Below are 20,158 nucleotides of genomic sequence, written 5' to 3'. Positions count from 1 at the left end.
TCTGTAGCCCGAAGTACCGTGAAGCGACGTGCGCACAGGGTATTTTCACCATAGATTACACTATAAACGGGATGTATACTGGTAATGGAAACCAATATTGCTCCGTAGCAATAATGCCTCATAGAGGCTGCCGCGCTACACGATGCAATTATCGACCACTCGACGAACGTGTCGGGAGCGTAATGAAGGGGATCAATGGATTTTCAATTGCCGGTATGGCACGGATTCGCGTCAGAACTTCGAAATAATACCGGCGCGTTGTATAATTGACCTACGTTATTATTTCCCGCTACCGCGAGAATCATACATAACGTATCTCCGCCCTCGTATCTCCTTTCCTTCCCCGTGCCGCGCTGCGGCCTAATGAGAGAACGCAGGATTAACAATCGATTTATAGCCGGGCAAGCATCGTGAATGTCGCATTGTACCTCCGCGATGACAAATCGAAAGGCGCGGCCGCGCGAATTCGCTAATTCCGCCGCGCGACGGTGATTGCCGTGGCGTGAGAGAAAACAGCATATAACTGTAAAATTTTAGTATTATCGCTACGTATGAATATACACACGCTGAATATAACGCTGTTGATATCGCTGCGACGAGATGCGACGCGACGGCGCTTCATGCCTCAGTATTATCTAGTGCGTTATTATAATATTTTTAATCGCGATGATTACGACGTACCAATATGCAGACCAATACACAACGACAAATAGAAATATCCCGGAATTTGAAACGAACGCGATAATATATCTTCGTAATTTACTCGTCGTGTTTAATTAAAGCGAGTGCCAGACAGACCTGTCCATTCCACGAATACAAAAGCAGATTGCGAAAATGCACTCGCTTGAGAGTCGCTGTATTTCCTTTCGACCGTGAATTCGACAATACCGAAGACTTTTGCTGTCTAAAAATCCATGTCTCTAATCGGTATATGTCGCGTAGAGAATCGCCTTGTAAAAGCGTGATATGTCGGAGCAAAATCGGACGAACATAAATACGAGCGTGTCTTTCAGCGGTCAGAAGTCGCGCGGCCAACTTTTATATACATATAAAACTCGCCGACTCCGCGTACGTACCTACCTATCTAGCTACCTAGCTGCCTAGCTACCTAGCTACCTACCTACACACTCCCTGAACACAGTTGAATTTAGATTCATGAAGTCCCCGCAGGCCTCCGAGAACACGCTCAACTTGACCGCGGACCACCACTGACGGACTTACTCGTGGCGAACGCATAGAATGGAGGAACACCCTGTGGAGAGAGAGAGAGACTAGTCGTAAAGAATACGACGAGGGTAGTCTTGCCAGAGAGATGGTCGATATCCCGGGGCTCGAAACACCGACCACCCTTTCGAGCGAGTACGCTTTGTAGCGGACGAGACATTACTTTCAGCCGCGACAAATATCTCTCCTCGTCTCTTCCAAATCTGACGATGCGTCCTAGATTGTTTCGTGTATATAACTGGAGAGGGAGAGAGAGAGAGAGAGAGAGAGAGAGAGAGAGAGAAACGGAAGGATTTTATTTTCCTTCTCGTATTGGTAAAATTTATCCGCAAGCTCGTGAAAATTCTCTTTGTATTTTTGCAAAGCTGCCAAATATTTGATCAAACGTGATTAAGACAACTTGTGCCTTATTTACACACTAATGATCTAGATATGATGTAGAAAACGAAATGCTAACGCAAAATTATTTATGTTTACCTTTATGTTCATTTATATCGACGCATCGCATCAATGTATGAAATTTTTCTCTGTTTGGTGTCTGTTTGACACATTTTTCAATCCCGAGCCACGTTATATGCGCTCGATAATAAATTTTTCATTCAGACGTGTGCATACAAGAAAATCTCGCGGAACATCAGAAGAGGGGATAAGAGGGGAAGAGGGGAAGAGGAAAAGGGAGCCACGTGCACTATTGCCTTAGAAAATAAAATTCAGAAGAAAGTATCGCGGAGAAAGGAATGCACACCGATAGCAGGTATAAAGTGCCTGCATTTTAAGAAGGTTGTATGCGTAGCACCGATGCAGAAGTAAAATCCATGATAAGTGATCTTATCCATCTTCCCAAAATATATCGCATCGCAAAAGTACGAACATTTAAGAAACGAAACATATTCTACCATGTATATTCAGTTACATCCATGTATAATAGCGAGGGCCGCGATATCGTTCGTCGAGGTGCGCGTTCGCTGAAACGGTTCGTTTTGATACAAGTTAAACGGGATTTCCTTCAGCATGAAAGAGAGAACGTTGTCGATTTCACGCGTCACCCGAAACTCTCCCGGAAGTTTCACGAGACCATCTTTCCGTCACGTGCACTTTCGGAAGTCCTTGCGCGACTTTGGTAGAATAGAAGTTTCGAAGAGAGGGTAGCAGAGAGAGAGAGAGAGAGAGAGAGAGAGAGAGAGAGAGAGAGAGAGAGAAGAGATCTTCCTTGACAAATTTTATATCAGCGCGGCTGGTCGCGCGCGAGCGAGCGAGCGTCTGGCGGAAATTTATGGCACCCGAGGGAACAGTAGCTGGAACCGAAGGAAATAATCGACGACGTGATTTGTGGGATTTTCAGTTGACGATCGCTTTGTTCGTGCCTTGCTTCGTTACCGCTCATTGATAATCCTCCTCTCGCTCGAAAACTTTTCAGAGTCCTAATTATTGATATCTGTTCATTAGGTCGCCTTTTTTTAACTTTCTATATTATCTTTTATAAATCGTCATGATATTTAAGTAATTTTTATCGAAATATCGTAGGTGTCAATGGAAGTAAACTCTAGAGACCATTATCGTAAAATGAGAATTCCAAGTCGAAATCGAATTCGAGTTTAATAACAGCTGCCATGCCGTCGACATGTCATCGCGCTGGAAAAATTAAATTATCGTAGACATCGCCCCCGTGATATTCCCGTAGCTACATACATATATATCTCTTCTCTCGGATTTTTCGAGATTCCATTCTTATGTCAATGTCCTTCTTTGCCGCTCGAAACGAGGAAAGGGAGAAACAGGAAGAAATATTCGAAGGCTCGCATTGACTTTCAACGTTCGTTCCTGAACCCTCTTCCTCTTATATCCCGGCACTTTCAAGGTATAGAACGAATTCTACCACAGGATACATAAAAGCACTGAATTCACGGGGGGTGTATCGAGAATCGCACGACGGTTACGCTTTTTTAGACAAAGTGGATGATTCTCTTGTGCGTGAAAATTCACTCCGATCCAATCTTCACTCTCGCGACTCTCTTCGCGAGCGTTGAACTCAAAGCGTCTTCTTAAACATCACATCAAAATAACATCCAATATTTATTATCAACAACACAAGCGAACAACGTACTTTTAGCACGTCCCGTGCATACGTTATAATTTTTTCTTTCCGGTTACTCCGGGTTACCTCTGGGAAGCATAGACAATCGGCCGAGTGCCATCGAATTCCTTGAATATGAATTCACGTGGATTAATTCCGATTCGGTGTTCGGAATGTCGCCACGGCTGGAACAAGGCAGGGATTCAGGGGAACGGTCGGATTAAGCGCAGACACGTCGCAAGAAAACGTTGGTCGGGGAAATGAAATTTTTTCGTCGGCTCGAAGCGTATAATTAAACGCAATTCAATTACGGTCGCACTGTCTCGCATGCGCGCGCGCGCGCACACACATACACACACACTGCTTTATTCGCTTTCGCGTTAAGAATTGCATGCTCACGGTGGTAGAAAAACTATGCCGGGAAATGTGTTGTACAGCCTTTTATTTAAAAACTCTTGGGAAGGGAGTACGATACGTGTACGCGCGCACGCACACGCACACGATGTAACTGGATTAGCGAGCCTAAATTAGCAGCCGTAGTCGTTAACCAATGTACACGCGTCCTTCGACGTGACCGCGTCGACGCAAACCTACCCTATATAGAAATTTACAAGCAGCCTCGTACTGGTCGAGTACCTCTGCCATTCCGGTGCCGGTACCATCTCGACAGCGTTGCTCCGGTTAAGTTCGACCGCAAGAGCGCAACATCATTCTGCGGTGTACGCCGCTACTGACGGTTAACAACGGCAGGCAGGCAAATATGAATCGGTACCGATGCGATAAGGCTGCATAGTTGAGCCGGTATTTCGACGGCAAATCTGCCGACAAAGTTAGCGCGGGCCAATATCGCTTCGGACGCCTTCGAGCGCAGACAACGTAACAACGAGATTCTGTGTGTTCTCCTTGAAAGTCGCAAGTTAAGCAAGCGTAAGTTGACAAGGGGAAGTTACGCGCGCCCGAGAGTTATATCAGCTTTTCTCACTGAATTTATGCAAGTTGCTCTTGGCTGGTCTATAATTCTCGTCCATAAAAAATGATATCAAATCAGCTTAATCGCGACCTCCGCTTAATAGCTTTCTCCGCGGCGTTGCTTTCCTCGTAAATGCAATGATACGTGCGCAAAGTACAATTGCGTCCTTTTTTCTTTGTCAGACGAAACAACAGCCATTTTTTCCACGCGAATCGATTTTTCTCGTCATGCTTCGTACAGAAGCGCTACGATTTCAACTTGCAGCGCAAGTTGGCGGCGAGCACTACCGAATCGTAACCCGTCGCGTCGGGTTGTGTTACATCGATCTAAATTTATTTCCGGAGCTGGATCGCGTCGTAAATTCGAGCCCGCTAAGCGATATACTATGTAACGGAGCTATTACCGGCACATCATCTTGCTTGTCAATGCTTGGCCGCGGTACCATCGAGCCAATACATTTCACTCGCTTAAGAGCACCCTGACAATTTTTACGACGCGCGCTTGGACGTAGCTGGCCGCATAAGTATCGCGTAAGTGAACGGCGTAGGAATGCGGCATTGTCGCATCGACCCATCCCGTGAAAATCCGGCTGCAACCTCCGCTAAAAATCAGCCGTCCTTGTGGCGCGACTTTTTTTTCTTCTCTCTCTCTCTCTCTCTCTCTCTCTCTCTCTCTCTCTCTCTCTCTCTCTCCTCCTTTCAGCTACCTTGACCCACCTCTCAAATGATCCTTCGATGTATGCGTCTCGACTGAAACGGAAGCCGACCGAACCCAGAGGGTAACGAGATACCCAAAGAGCTCCTCTTGTCCTTCCTTCCCATTTTTTTATTCACCCTCAGCTACCCTCCGTTCTTTGCACTCTCGATCCCGCCGGCTTTGAACTTAAGCGCCGGATTTCGCACGTATCAGCAGGTTTTCTTCTTCGACAAACTTCGTACAAACGTTTTCGTCATTGCTCGAAAATTAAATTTTCTTCAATTATTTTCTCTCGCAGCGAACTGAGCTACCGATGGAAAAACAAACAAAACTGTTGGAACGCGTTAAGAATTGTAAACGTGTGAATAAATTGTGTGAAACGTATCGTCGTATTTGTCATACTTTTGCAGGCATATTTTTATGTCGGTAAAAAATCGATAGCGGCATTATAGACGATGCAGTTAAAGCTTCAGGCAGTGTCCATTGCTTTTCCCGACCTTACTCGAAATTTCCCTCGGTATATTACTAACATTCCTCAACGACGAGCGGATTAATGGCAATGCCACGACGATCCATTTCTCTCGCGCGTAACATTTAACAGTGGTTTCTCCGGGTATAACGCGCGAAGTAGACTGAAGTGTATGAACAATATAAGGAACCGTACGACGCGAATTTTCATCAATCTCTTATCTCATTCTCAGTGTCTTTTCATCTGAAAGATTATAGTTTGCATAGATGGATTAGTGGAGATGTTTAACGCCTTCACGATCTAACGCCTTTTCGGATCGAATGCACTTGTGAAAAAGGTTATAACAGAATAGTGTGTTCAACGATTGAGGGGACGAAGGGAGGAGCATCCGGAAAAGTAACGGAGCGAATTTAGTAATATACACGGCTGGAAAATGAAGAGTAACTTTTCACGTTAGCGCGGGTCGGCTCCAACATGGCCGGTTAATTGCCTACTTAAACCCAGGAAGTTGGAAAAGAAGGATTTTTGAAAGGGCGGAGATGCAATCCCGATTAAACTTCCGACTCTGCGGCGATATTACCGGGGTATAATTGAATTTCTCTGTTCGTATTTTCCTTCCTCCATTCCCCCCTCCCCCGATCTCGTTCTGCTCCCCCGACCACGTCCGGTCATTAGTATAAGCAGCGATTCCGATTACAAGGACCCTTAATTACAATGTAATTTAGAGAACTTTTTCATTCGAGTTCGCGCTCTCTCTCTCTCTCTCTCTCTCTCTCTTACTCTCTTATCCTCTTTTCTCTCTCATCCACTTTTTCCTTGTTGTCCTCCCGTTCATTCGCATCCTTTTGTCGCGAATGAAGTAATATTTTTGCCATTAGTAGAAAATATTTGTTTCTAAATCAATTAAAAGTATGAAGAGATGACAAAGTCAAAGTTCTCACACCTTGAGAAAATCCACGTTATTGCCGTGAAACGTTCAATTAAACGTTCGGTCGTTTACGAATCCAAGATTATCTCGGTGCCTCAATTTCATGTACAAGGTGATGCAGTTGATCCGGAATATCAGGAGTTTGTATCGCCAACGACTCGGCTGAGTTTTCTGAAACTTGGACGTTAAATCCACGATTGAAAATACCACGATTGAGTCGCGGTAGATTGTTTTTATGGATGGATTGCGGTTGCATCCGCAAAGTCGTTGTTTCGAGTCAACACGATTCAGCCGGTGCGACCTTCATTTCGCACAGCTGACGAACGGCGCGTTTTTACGCGCGTGATCCCCGCGAACGAAACTTCCAATCTCGAATTTCGAGATAACGACGCGAGTATTTCCCCGGGGAACACCCTCGGTACGCCGGCAATCTCGTCGATCGAGATACACCGGTTCGTCCCGCGACGCGTTCCCAGCAAATCGAGTTCTCCGTAGATAGCCGCCGACCCGTTGTACATCCCGACGACAGGCTCGGCTCAAACTCTGTGTCTTCTTATGTCGCTAGCCTAGATCGATCTTGTAATCGTGCGGAAGAAAAAGCGATCACCCAGACGAATTGAGCGGTTCGCTCTAAAAGGCATACACGAGGCCTACACATTTTCGAGAGAAACGAATTTCCACCGTGTTTATATATCGAGGTAAAAATAACTGGAAGACAATATAAATAGCTTTCCCCGCTTTTTAAAAGTTTAACGACGTGATGCGGGCTCGTCGCGTGCTTTTTGCAGCGGCTGATACCGCTGCTACCGATCCATATCAACGTCTACAACGTCTACGCGCTACAATTAAAATCGAAAAGCAATTTATGCTATTATATGAAGAGGCTCGTATAACGCGCGCGGCGAGCTTTTAGTCCGCGATCCGGGTAGAAATTAATGAGTTCCATCGAATTGCAATAACGGTCAATTTCCCGATAATTAATTCCTCCATTAGTGTTACGTCGCTATGATATTGCCATATTTCGCTACATCGCGCGATATCGCGTCGCGACTATATCCACCACTTGAAAGATAACGACGTAACGATAATTAAGAAGGAGCGAAAGATTGCTACTTCTCTTCTTCCTTATTACGACCGACATTACGAACAAAAACGAACATTAAGTCTGATCTGAACTCCCGACAGATCTCTTCAATCACCGAATTTTACAGCTGACCGAGCGACCGACCCACTTGTGAAACCGTATACCGCGTGTTGCGCGAGACTCGGTCGTTTTAACGTAACCGCTATCGCTATAACTCGCGTAGAGGAGACAGGCTGCGAACGGCTGCGAAACAGAGACAGAGGGAGGGAACGGAAATATTCGTTGTCGGCAGCAGTGGGGAAATAATATCAAAGCCCAAGCAGAAGTTGCAAGCCCAGAGAAGTTGGACGGTAACTGGTGGATTGTGTGTAGAGACGGGAACGGTTTGAGAGATGTAGAGGTGAAGAGTACGCGCTCGAGAGGGTCAGAGGTTAAGTGAAATTGAAGTTTGGGTCGTTGATGAAAACGGCTTGCGGGATACGAGGGGGAGACGGCCAACCGGCCTGGTTCTTGAGCAATAGTTTCGTTCCCTTTTAATCTCGGTTGGTAGAGCTTGGCAACAGCGGTGGCGACGGCGGGGCGTCCTGGGGGGGAACGGGAAAGGAGCAATCGCTCGCGAGCGAACGTCCTGGACGAGCGAGCGTGTGCGGTTAATCCTATCATGGTATCGCGCCGCGGTTATAGGACAGCGTGAAGTATACGAGAATCCGGCAAATAAATTGTCGCGACCGGCACGAAGAAAACGAGAAACGTTGGTCGTGAGTGCGAGGAGGTTTTCTATTGAGAGGAATGATTTATGATAGGTAGCACGCGCTTTTCCTCTCTCACAGCTTGCGGGAAATCTCGGTGATGCGAAGGGAGAATGAATAGAGAGAACAGAAGATTCTGAGATAGATGGATGAGAGAGAGAGAGAGAGAGAGAGAGAGAGAGAGAGAGAGAGAGAATCGCCAGCCTCGACTAGAAATTGTTGGTCAGTATATCTCGGACAGGATGAAAAATGATAAATATTGTGAGATGGAAGATTAAAGTGATGTGTGACAACTCGAGCAGGTCTCGAGATTCCTATATGATTGTCTTCGTGAGCACGACGTGCTTTCACCGTTGACGTGGATACGCGTGTGATTGTTACGGTGAGAGGATCTCTATTATTCTTTATCTTGCCAGAACAAAGTATTTATCTTACGAGAAAGTGCTGCACGAGAGGATGGATATTTTGCGATTAATTCCGGCAAGCTTATCTAGGATCATTACACACAACAGCGGAATCCCGTTTGTTGATTCTTGATAGAATTCTCTCCCCCTCGGTCGTTCGTCGGAATGCTTTGCCGCGGAGACGGTAAGAGGGAAGCTATTTTTCAGCGGCGTCGGTTCGGTGCCGTTGTATATCCGGCTGCCGGTTAATTCTGTGAAATATCGCAGCCTGCACCTTCCCTGATAATGGAGACCTCGACAGACTGCCCCATGTTACAAACGATTTTTCATTTCGGCCTCCTGCGCCGGTCGGCCACCCTGCACCCTCCACTCCGCCCTTTCACGGCCAGTCGTTTCGATTCGTCGATTATTTCCCGCATGTGACACGCGAGCTTTTTCGGCGAGTATATCCGGCTGGAAAATGACGGCAACGCATCGACACGCCGCGGAAACGTTTTAGGCCGAGCAAATTTTGCACGGTGAACGGCTCACCTCCCTTAACACCAGAACGGAAATTAACCCCTCTCTTCCCCCCCCCCCCATCTATCTGTCAGCCGATCTGTCAGCCGATCGTCTATGATAACTGCTTTTGTGCTTTTATAATATGTCCCCTTGGTGAGAGATGCGTCGTGTCCTCATATTATTTAATATTTGTTTAAAGATGAGTCTCGTCTCGCCAAAAGCATGAAATATCATTCAAGGTTATTCACTCCCCCAGTAGCAGTAAAAATGTCCATTCTTCTTAATTCGCGCTCTAGAGCTCCTGCTCTTAGAGGGAATAGAAGGAGGCGAGGGATGGAGGCGAGGGATACGCGGCGTATGATATATCGCTAATGTGTCTAACGTATCCCCCCTCATATCAGCCCCCTTGCTGGGCTGGGATGGGAAAGAGTGTAACGCGAGAAGTGGTATTTTCACGTCAACGTGTGAATGCGCGCGCGTCCAAAAAGAGTCTCTCCCACGTGTGAACGTTCGTCGAGATTCATCGGAAATTCTCGCGGCAGGAAATTGCGATCTCGCGTTTGTACCTGCAGATAGACGAGCGGTACAGGTATATGCAAATTACGCAAAGCGCGCCGGGTCGCTGCGCTGTGTGTGTCGCGAAATGTGCGCTGGCGCTTGATCCGAATTAACAAGAATCGAAACAAGAATCGTTTTCGATCTTAAACGAGCGAGCGAGTGTGAACGTACACCGCTTTCAGTCAGCTTAATCGCTGTCTCGCGATTGCAATCCGCGAGAGAAACACCGATTGTCTCGTGTATCGTATAATCAAATTTACTTAATTTATTCCAACGAGTGGAGACCTTGTGTCATTTCTCATTTCTTCTAAATATATATATTTGTTTTCATGATTTTTCTCTTCTCAGAATAATTTCCGATAAAAGTCAAGTATTATCGATGCATCAAGATACAACAATATAATGCTCTGATTATTTCGCGTTTCGTGTTACCTGCTCATTATTCCCGAACGTTAGCTCGATATCGCTGCAGAATCGGCGGTACAACGCCGAGGGATATGCAATTGCATCATGACGGATAGCGCGCCGTACGGTATTTGGCGATTGACGCTAATGACGCCATCATCCTTTCCATGTCTCTCGGAGAGAGTCTCTAGTAGCCGTCGGACAAATCGATAGCTTCGTGAATCTCCGTCCGGGCGTAAATTGATTTCACTAAGCGAGGTGAGTTCGCGTGCAACAAAGACCGTACTCCGCCGTATCGTACTCCTGAGATATCCCCTGCGAAACGTGGTGTATCCCATTAGATCTATCCCCTCGCCGCTCAGAGACTCGCGTGAGAAACGTCGTTCGTCTTCCTCACGATGATGTAACACACTCACGTGGAAGATGCGCGGAAGACCCACGATTGAGACTCTTCGCTCGGTCTTTACGAGCCGACCTGCCCTTCGACCTCTCCGTCGTTGGCATCGCCATCCTCGACCTCGGCGTGCTGGATAAAAGGGCAGCGCAGCCGGTTGCCCGCGCGCATCCCCGAAATTCGGGGCACGTAGGACTGCAAGGAGCATCTGCACGTGCATTTGCATGCACGTGGATCTGTTGTGTGATTCCTCATACGCGAGAAACGCGAGCGAGCGAAAAAAATTATCGCGCGGAGGACACGTGATATTTTCTTCGGGGTAAAAGGTTGGATTAAAATGCGCCAAGGAACGCCAGGGAACGCTGTGAAATTACATTTTGAATCTCGCGACAAACACCGCGCGATGTTGCGCGAATGTAATCGACGAATGACGGACGGCGAGAGAGTTCATCGCGCGAAACGTTCGTTTATCGTCCTGGAAATTTGTACTTGTCGCGCCTCGAAATTACTTCTTGCCAAGGCCGAACAAACCATTTCTATTTCTATTCTCCTCGTGGAAACTCTGTGCGTCGCGTGCGCTCGAACGCTGGTGGTAGTCAATATATCTATCCGTCAAGTATGAGACATGAGTGCAGATTGCCCCCGTGATTGCGCGAAGAGCAATTCGCTCATTCGCTCATTCGCTTCGTTTGTTTGCGTCAAGTTCCTCAGCCAAGTTCCGTGTGCACATTGGCACACGAGTAAGTCGGCGAGATGCGAAGGATGTATAAACTTCGCTCACCAGCCAGCTTTCAGTTGGATTATTGCGTATGCAGCTCACGTTTCCCCGAAGGCTTATACGAGAGAAAGCCTGGTGACACGCCCGGGACCGAGAAATACCTCGCCGATACGGCGATGGTCAATACAATCGAGGCTGTCTTTAGGCGAGGCCAAAAGTCACCGGAAAGTTGAGCCACGTGAACGGGGATCGATCCTCCGTGTCTCGTCGCTTGCGAAACGAGAGGTGACGAGAGATCTGTTGATAAGCGATTAAACCATAGTTTCATTAAATGGCCGTTTCGGATCGTGCACTCTCTTCTTTGTACACGATAATTCGCGCGGCAATCCTGTCTCTCCTCCTCCGCTCTCTCTCTCTCTCTCTCTCTCTCTCTCTCTCTCTCTTTCGCTGTAGAAACTCGCGCGACAGTTACCGATACTTACTTCCCGTTACGATCGCAACTACTCTCGTGTCCGGGAGGTAGTTCACGAGAGTAGAGAAGGGAAGCTGGTAGCGAAATAATCCCAGCGCACCGCAGTCATCCGCGATGACTTAGTATCTCCGGACTCTCCGCTCGCCTTTGGGAAACTCGCGCATAGTTCACTCGGCGTAGTCCCGCGAGGCCGATGCGACCTTCTCGGCAGGGTAAACTGCGCACTATCGGCCACAGATATCTGTGTGTTCTCATGCTATAACACGCCAGCCCGCAGATCCGCCGGTCGATTCTTCCGGTTTTGAAACAGCGCTGGACCGTTCTACTTCAGAAGCGGGATTGGCAGCCGTTTGCTCTCGGGAGGGGTGGGGGGGGGGGGAGTAGTTCGATATCCGAGTAATGGACATAATTCTCCCCGTAATCGCTACCGGTGCCACTCGCCGGGATATTGTTCCTCCGCGAATCGCCGATTGTAGATTAAGAAGGGAGGGGAGGAATATCGATTTCGCGATCTCGACGTTCCATTCCAGTCGACGATGTTGCGCCGTTCGATCGGTTTCGCGATACGAAATATTCAGTTGAGAAATATCCGCCGCCGCTATCGGTTGGCGACCAAACCGATAGGGATAGGGATAGGGAAAAGCGTCTTCCTTGTTTCAAGTGCACTAGTCTGCGACTCATTTAGCGATTCGCTTGGATGATCGAAATGAGAGCCTGCGACGCGATTTCACGATCATAACTCTTGTGTTCTCTCGAGAAATACTTGACAATTAACGCAACAATCTCGACAAGATTTCGTCGCTTTAATTCACACGGACTAATTGTCTCCTCGGTCGTTGTAATCGAGCGCGTACTCTAGAATCAAGCTCGCTACACATTCGATTATGCAAGATATCTCTGTCTGTCTCTATCTAGGACATTGTAATCGCACACTGAAAATACGCACTCTTGCATATGCACACACGCACACACACACACACACACACACACACACACACACACACACACACGCGCGCGCGCGCGCGCACACGCACACGCACACGCACGCGCGTATATATACGTACAGAAACAAGTTTAAAATAAAAAAAAAAGAAATAAAAGAAAAAACAAAAAAGACAGCTTGGTATCGAATCGGAAGTACAAAGTAAGCTCGACCGCCGCAGCGCCCAGAACCACTAATGTGCTCGCTCGCAGCGCGGACGGCAACTTCGAGGTGACCTTGGCCACGAAGGCCACGATCTACCATCAAGGATTGGTCGAGTGGAAGCCGCCGGCCATATATAAGTCATCCTGCGAGATCGACGTGGAGTACTTCCCATTCGACGAGCAGACCTGCGTCCTCAAGTTCGGTTCGTGGACCTATGACGGCTTCAAGGTAAATTCGCATGGTAGCCGTTAAGTCGTGGCCCCTCACCCACACCCCCGCCCATGCCCCTCGTGCCCCCTTGCCCCGGCCCGACCTTGTGAGCCCCTCTGACAAACCTCTGAAGCCCGACGAGGACGCCCGAGACGCGGATCCGATGCGGAATGTCAGACACTCCGTGCGGGATGCGTCCTCGGCGACGAGACGACGATCAGCTGTAGAACCTAAGCATAGACTAGATGACACAGACGATCGGCTCGCCGCGTGGGTCTCCGGGATATGATCGAGAGGGGTGAACACATCAAGTGCCGGGACACAACGTGTCGCAAGACGGATGCTGCCGGATAGCCCGAGACGACGCGGAAATACCTCGCGGACTTTCCTCGCTCGTCGCTCGTCGCTCGTCGCGGGCGGTCGCGAGTTGTCGTAGAAACGAGAAACAAACGAGAATCGAGTTGCGGTCGCGTGCTCTTCCAGAATGAGATTGTAATCGCGCGTAATCGCGCGACTTGCTTCCTCTTCGCAGAGCTCCGCAGAGAGCGCGTAATTCCATGATTTTCTAGATTAATGAGAAGTAAATTCGCTCGTCTCTCTTCGGCGTGTTTTTTTCGTGTAAATTTCTAAACAGCCGCGAGTCGCACTTCGAGTACAGATTTTTCGTTCCGAGATCCTCCAGCAGGTCCACTGACCGGGCCAAATGTTCCGTGAGGCTGCGAAAGTATCGTGCGACAGTCGTGTGAACGCGAGCGAGATTTTCACTCCGTCGTCCGACAGATGTGTAAAGTTGGATATCGAAGGACGCGGAGAAAGAGAGAGAGAGAGAGAGAGAGAGAGAGAGAGAGAAAAGGGAAATGGAGAAAGAGGAAGAGAGAGAAAGAAAGAGAGAGAGAGAGAGAGAAAGAGATGAAAATATAGAAAGAGAAAAAGAGAGAGAGAGAGAGAGAGAGAGAGAGAGAGAGAGAGAGAAAGAGAGAAAGGGAGAGAGAGAGAGAGAGAGAGAGAGAGAGAGAGAGAGGGAGGGAGGGAGGGAGGGAGAGAGAACAAAATAGACAAAATAGGTGAAAATAAAATATTAAAAGAGGGAGAAAGAGAAAGGGAGGAAGAGAGAGGTAGGAACGCGGGCGGCAGCATCCGGAGACCTTCTCTCCGAGCCAATCGTGATCACGCTCGGCTCGTTTCTTCGGTGATTCCAGCGCCGACGGGAACTACGAGGTGACGCTGATGACCAAGGCCACGGTCTACTATTCGGGATTGGTCGTGTGGCAACCGCCAGCCGTATATAAATCCTCCTGCTCCATCGACGTTGAGTTCTTTCCGTACGACGTACAGACCTGTGTTTTGAAGTTAGGCTCCTGGACCTATGACGGCTTTAAGGTGCCGCACTACCACAACGCAACCGAGAGCACGAACCGCAGTCTCCAAGCATTTAGTCTCTTGAGATGATTACTACTGATCGTATCGGTCTACTCTCTAACGTTATCCTTTAGCTCGTTTTTCCATTTTGTGTTTTTGTCAAAGAATGCCTTCCTTGACACCCGTAATCGTTCCTGCGATGCGCTCTAGTCTTGGACGTCTCACAAATGTGTGGTGATATATTTACGTATATTTATATTTATTCATTCGTCTCTACGTACGCGCGTATTATGTGTGCGGTGAGGCTGCGCCGGCAATTCAATTACGCTGCCCTCGCATACGGATCCCTTCGCCGATCTGCGCTCGCGATCCTCGCGTCGTAATCGTTCAAATCGTTCGCCGGACACACAACACGAGTTGGATACCAACTCCCCACGGCGATTTTCCCCGGGCTAAAGCCACGCTCGATTGCGAGATTGGCTCGAAATAAAAACTGCAAGTCGTCCGTCGCAAATCGTCGTCGAGAATGCGTCCGTGAATGCGAAGGAAGAGTTTGGCCAGCCTGAGCGCCCGCGCGCGACACCCTGTATACGTGTGTGCGTGTGTACACAAGCACACACACGTGTGCACGGTACGCATACGCGCGTACATTTGAATATTGTTACGTGGTGTGGACTGCAGTGTTACTTCATTAACCGCCATTTCGTCGTGGTACCGTGCGCGTTCGGCTCGTACTTTTCTTTTCTTTCTTTTTTTTTTTTTTCCATCATTCTACGATGCGAGGTCCGAGAAAACCCGGCAAGCTCGTGAGCTACCTAACGCATCCGTCAGTGTGGCTCGTGTTTGCTGTCCAAGCGAGGATCGACGAGCTCATCCGATGTCCAGGATGTCAGACTGTAATGGAGTGCGCGTACGGGCGATTCGAGAGATTTACCGTTACATGTCGAATGGAATCGAGTGTCGTAGTCAACGTTTGTTAAGCGCCGATATCTAGTTGCCCGAATTGCGGATTAGTCCCCCGATTGAAGAGAGAGAGAGAGAGAGAGAGAGAGAGAGAGAGAGAGAGAGAGAGAGAGAGAGAGAGAGAGAGAGAGAGGAGGAGAGAGAGAGAGAGAGAGAGAGAGTATGAAAGAGTGAGAGAGTGAGAGAACGAGAGAAGAGAGACACGGTAATTGTAGGGGGTTAGTTTTTTCAATGACCCGCGATATCTTACGTCATGCGAAACTTGATTTATTTACGACATGCAATTCACGCGAGCCAACACATACACACACACGAGTAGTATGTGAATCGATATCGCGATATTTTTTAAATCGTACGAAACACGGTTAAGCTATACGGTGCCGCAACGGAGAAAATAAAAACGAGGGAGGGAGAAAGAAGCCAGCGGTTCTCTCTCACTTTTTAAAACTGTTTCATTACCGACGTAACGACACGCTAAATCTCAAACGCGTTGCTCGTTAGTTGATTACATTGAAATTTTCCATATATCGGTTTCAAATGAAACTTTTCGCCGCGATCTCGCGTCTCTTCGCCTCGCACTACTGTGTGTTTCTCGCGATAATATTTCCGCGCTCGTAAAACTGCGAATCGAAACACGTCGGTGAAACGTCGCTGCACTTTCGTTATGTAATAGATAAAGGGACACAATGTTCGATCCTCGCTTCGACGAGCGAGCCGAAAGAGCAATACGTCGAAGATCCGAAGGATGCGTCAGCCACGATGAACGCGCTCTGCACAGGGCGGATACTCGCTTTCCGGTCAGTCACCTCGTCCTTTGGGTATTTAGCAGTCCGATTTGTTGAACGTCAAGTCCGATTACGGGACTGATCGATACTCCGTACTATGTATTCTCGTTGATTGTTTCCTTTTTAGCTTGTTCTTTGCAAAACAGAGAGAGAGAGAGAGAGAAAGAGAGAGAGAGAGAGAGAGAGAGAGAGAGAGAGAGAGAGAGAGAGAGAGAGAACAGAAAAAAAACAGGGCGTCATTACTCTCAACACATACGTGGGAAAGGTATAAAATTTCGCGACAGAACTCGAAACATCTCATGACACACGAAACGAGAGACATGTTACTAGTTACACGCACCCCCTTGCGCCACCAACAGGGTCACTCTGGTCCTTCTGTGTGTGTGTGTGTGTGTGTGTGTGTGACCATCTCACTAATTACTATTCCGCTTACACGGCCGCGACATTACTCGTCATTTCTCCAATACTGAATAATTTCTAATACGCAAGACCAGGTCGGGAGAAAAAGTCGCGCTCTCTTCCATCAGTTGTCGATGGCATATTTAATTGGCACACGGGCACATCTAAACGAGCTTCATTCTCGCACACGCATTCTTCGTCGATCGAAGCAGTCAAAGTGAGAAAAAAGTAGAGGAAAAAGACAGCAACAGAGAAACGGATGGTTATAATATTTACTGACACCGAAACAGACGGCTATTTCGCTGAAAGCCGCTATTTAGCCGGGCATTCTATTACGCGAGCATCCGAGCGAGGCGCTCTGTTATTCTATCAATCGTATCGTATCGATTCGAACTGCGAATTTGACCAGCGCTGATCCGGCGAGCGCGCGCAATTAAACGCACGTCGACAACGCAATTTACTCGTCTAGACCGAAGCCGACGGACACGCGGAAAAAGTAGGACGATCGTGACGCGATCGATACGGGGAAAAAGTCGCCACCGTCGCCTCCGCCGCCGCCGCCGGTCGCCTTTCGCGTCGGTGACGGTGCTGCGTTTTTCGAAATTTCTCCTTCTTCGCCGCGCGACTAAAAATACTCATCGCGTCGCGTCGCGTCGCCCAAAAGGAATACGTCTCGACGTGAAATATCATTCCCTTAAAAGAGCAATTTTCTGCTTTTTACGATGTAATATTAAAAGCCACTTAGCCGACTCGGTACTTTTTAACCGACTAAAGCAGACGAGACGACGTTTCCTTTATGGTGTTTTAAAAAGACTCGACATTCCGCAGGTAGCAGCTCTTCTTGTGTAATACGTAGATACTTTGGACTTTGACTTTGACTTTGGGTCGATGTCGCTTCGGAAATTCTTTGGAAAAGAGCCTCGTGTGTGTGCGGCCTATACCGTGGCCGCATATCGTTTCGGGTCCATCCTACCTGCATTACGCGACAAATTCCCCATTTCCAGTCAATCGCAAGGTCAATCGCTCAGACTCTCACGATGATTTCGTACGACGTATCCATCTCACAAGCCTACACCATTTACATTCACGAGCCGGTCTTGCGAGTCAAAGTCGTCGCCGCGTATCGATATCGATATCGCGGGCTCTTTCGAAGGATTTCGCGTCTCCAGCGCGTTACGTGTTCGCAAAATATCGCGTGTGTTATTTAGCGCGCCGTTTGTCTCCTTTCTTTCTTTCTTTCGCCGCGGTCGAACCGCGGTCGCCGCCGAACCCAGTAAGTTCACACGCAAGCCAGTACATCGTTAAAACTTTCCGTCACGGAGTTTCCGCGCCTTTTTTGTAGCACGTCGAGGCCGCTCGTTAGTCCTACCGAGGCGGATTACACGAGGCTCACGCGGCTCTATATCGGAAACGGGACAAACTGCTATACTGTCACACGCTAAAGCCGACCACGGATCTGCGCGGTGACTAACGAAACTTGAATCACGGGAGACCGAACTGTCGAGAGATCACCTCGCTCGGAGATATTCGTCAGTCTCACTCGATCGAAACGCATGACCCCTACCTCGGGAGAAAGAAAGAGATTTTCTGACTTTCATTCGCGGATTCAGTCCGCAGAGAAATTGCTCGACTCGAAATTGCGCCAACGGTCGTTCGCTTTCGGAAAGGAGAGAGAAGGAGAAAGAGAAGAAAAAAGGTTCGATTAAGAGTCGAGTCGAAAAGAAACGAACAGCTATCACGGCTCGACGTTTTCAATCGGCCAATATGTTGGCGGAGCGACGTATTCTCCGCCGGAAAGTTGGCGAAAAGTAAAGGGGCCGCGCGCGCGCGCGCGCGAGAACACTCGCGGCACACCTCGCGGTGTGGCGCATTGTGCGCCCTGCTCGCGCTCCCTATCAGTCCGGCGATTCTCTCCAGTCGTGCGAGAGATACGAGACTTTTCGCGTTTCGTCTCGGCAGCTTCCTACCGCCGACGTGCTTTATTGCGGCAATAAAGGCTGGATCGATATTCCCGTGCGCGTCCGCGCACACTCATTCTCGTGCATATCTGCGCCGGCAGAGCCGAGAATGTTATCAGATGCTACATAATATAAAGTTCAAGTCGCGGAAAAGATATCGGGACGCGTCAACAGCTGATTTAATAGCCCGATAAATCGCGACGCGATATGCGCTCTCGCGATCATTTCGCGATCGCAACATTGTCGTCGCGCAACTTCATGACCGTGTGTGTCTCTTCTCGCGCCAACGATTTCGCTCGCAACATCCCGACTAGAAATTTTGATTTGAGCTTCACCTAACATTGATAATGTGAATTCTGATAGAGTGAATAAAAGGTAATCCTAAGTAAGTCAGTCCTTATAATGTCCTAACGACGATCTTATTCATTGTACCTAATATGATTTGCATTATCAAGTTTTAACAAAACAATTTTTGGGTGTCATTTCCAAATATAAAGATGTTTGCATTGAAAAGACACTTTGGATCACTTGAATATATTTGTAAAATGCTATAAAAACTATCCTTTTTTAGCAGTCAATAAACAGTTGTAAAATTAACATGCAACTTTTCTCTTTAACGTTACTTTACGTCTTGTCACCTTATGATACTTCGTGATCTTATGATATTCATTTTATGTTTCTTTTCCGAAACATTTTACAAGTATGTTCAAGCGATCTAAAATATGATTTCATGCAAATATCTTTTTCTATTTGGAAATGACACGAAAGAATTCTCAGCGTGTCATTTCTTATTTCTAATGTCATCATTCAATATAGCCGTGGCGAGTAATCAGGAGCCATAATTTGAAAAAAAAAAAAACATAATAAAGATTCCATAAGGTAACTCAATAAGGACCTGACTATGAATCCTTACTAAGATCCTGATATCCACGCTGCGTTACATGACTTACTAGGACCCGGTAGTATTATTACCTTATTGGGACAACCTGATGTTCAAATGAAGTTAACCTGATCAGAACATTATGGGATAAATTTCTAGTCCGGATTGCGTGACGCGCGCGCGCGCGCGCACTTGAAGCGCAAAGACGCATTTCTCACGTATTACCGCAAAATTCAACCGCGAGAGACTCGCTTGCGCGCGTGCGTGTGTGTCTTCCGCGAGTTCTCTTCCCCCGTAAGTAACCGTAAGTGCAGAATCGCGCTGCTTTTGAGTAACGTATGCGTTCCGTCACAAAGTGCTCGCTCCAGCGCGGTTCCGTGCGTCGACTTTCGAGGACTCGACTTGCATAATTAGTGACTGCGCGGTAACGGACAATTTGAGCGCGTTGCATAAATAAAAGCAACTGGTCAAACGTGGGGTCAGTGCGCTACTCCGCCCGCGTGATCACCACCATCGCATAATTCGGACAACGTCCTGCAACGTCGCCGTTAATAATCCGCTCGATAACGGTTAGATCATGCGAGGGAGAGAGAGAGAGAGAGAGAGAAAAGTCTCAGGTATTTGCGTCGGTCGTTCGTTACAATGACATTCGACAAAATGAGCAACGGTCCACGGTAATTTTATCGTATTGCCGATAATAAGTAAACAGCTCGACGACGATATCGATTAATGCTTGTTCGCGAGAGATAAAAAAATATCCGAACGAACAGCGCGCGCGCGCTTTGCTCGACCCGATCGAATATCGCGACCG

At 47.9% G+C, this 20,158-nt stretch overlaps 1 protein-coding gene across 3 annotated transcripts in view; it reads left to right on the top strand.

Annotated features, from left to right (window-relative positions):
- nAChRalpha4 (nicotinic acetylcholine receptor alpha4) overlaps positions 1–20,158 on the top strand; it is a 139,316-nt gene that overhangs the window by 70,518 nt on the left and 48,640 nt on the right. For 2 of the 3 annotated variants that reach the window (XM_011153707.3, XM_025305384.1), the window contains exon 4: positions 12,841–13,021. In XM_011153707.3, the coding sequence (XP_011152009.1) occupies positions 12,841–13,021 (181 nt within the window). Of the gene's footprint in view, positions 1–12,840; positions 13,022–14,202; positions 14,384–20,158 lie in introns of all 3 variants that reach the window. The other variant, XM_025305383.1, reaches the window with a different exon arrangement.

Source organism: Harpegnathos saltator, unplaced genomic scaffold (assembly GCF_003227715.2).
Source record: "Harpegnathos saltator strain DR-91 unplaced genomic scaffold, Hsal_v8.6 scaffold694, whole genome shotgun sequence".
Lineage (NCBI taxonomy): Eukaryota > Metazoa > Arthropoda > Insecta > Hymenoptera > Formicidae > Harpegnathos > Harpegnathos saltator.
Note: the sequence above shows the minus strand (reverse complement) of the source record. Positions and strands in the feature narration are given on the sequence as shown.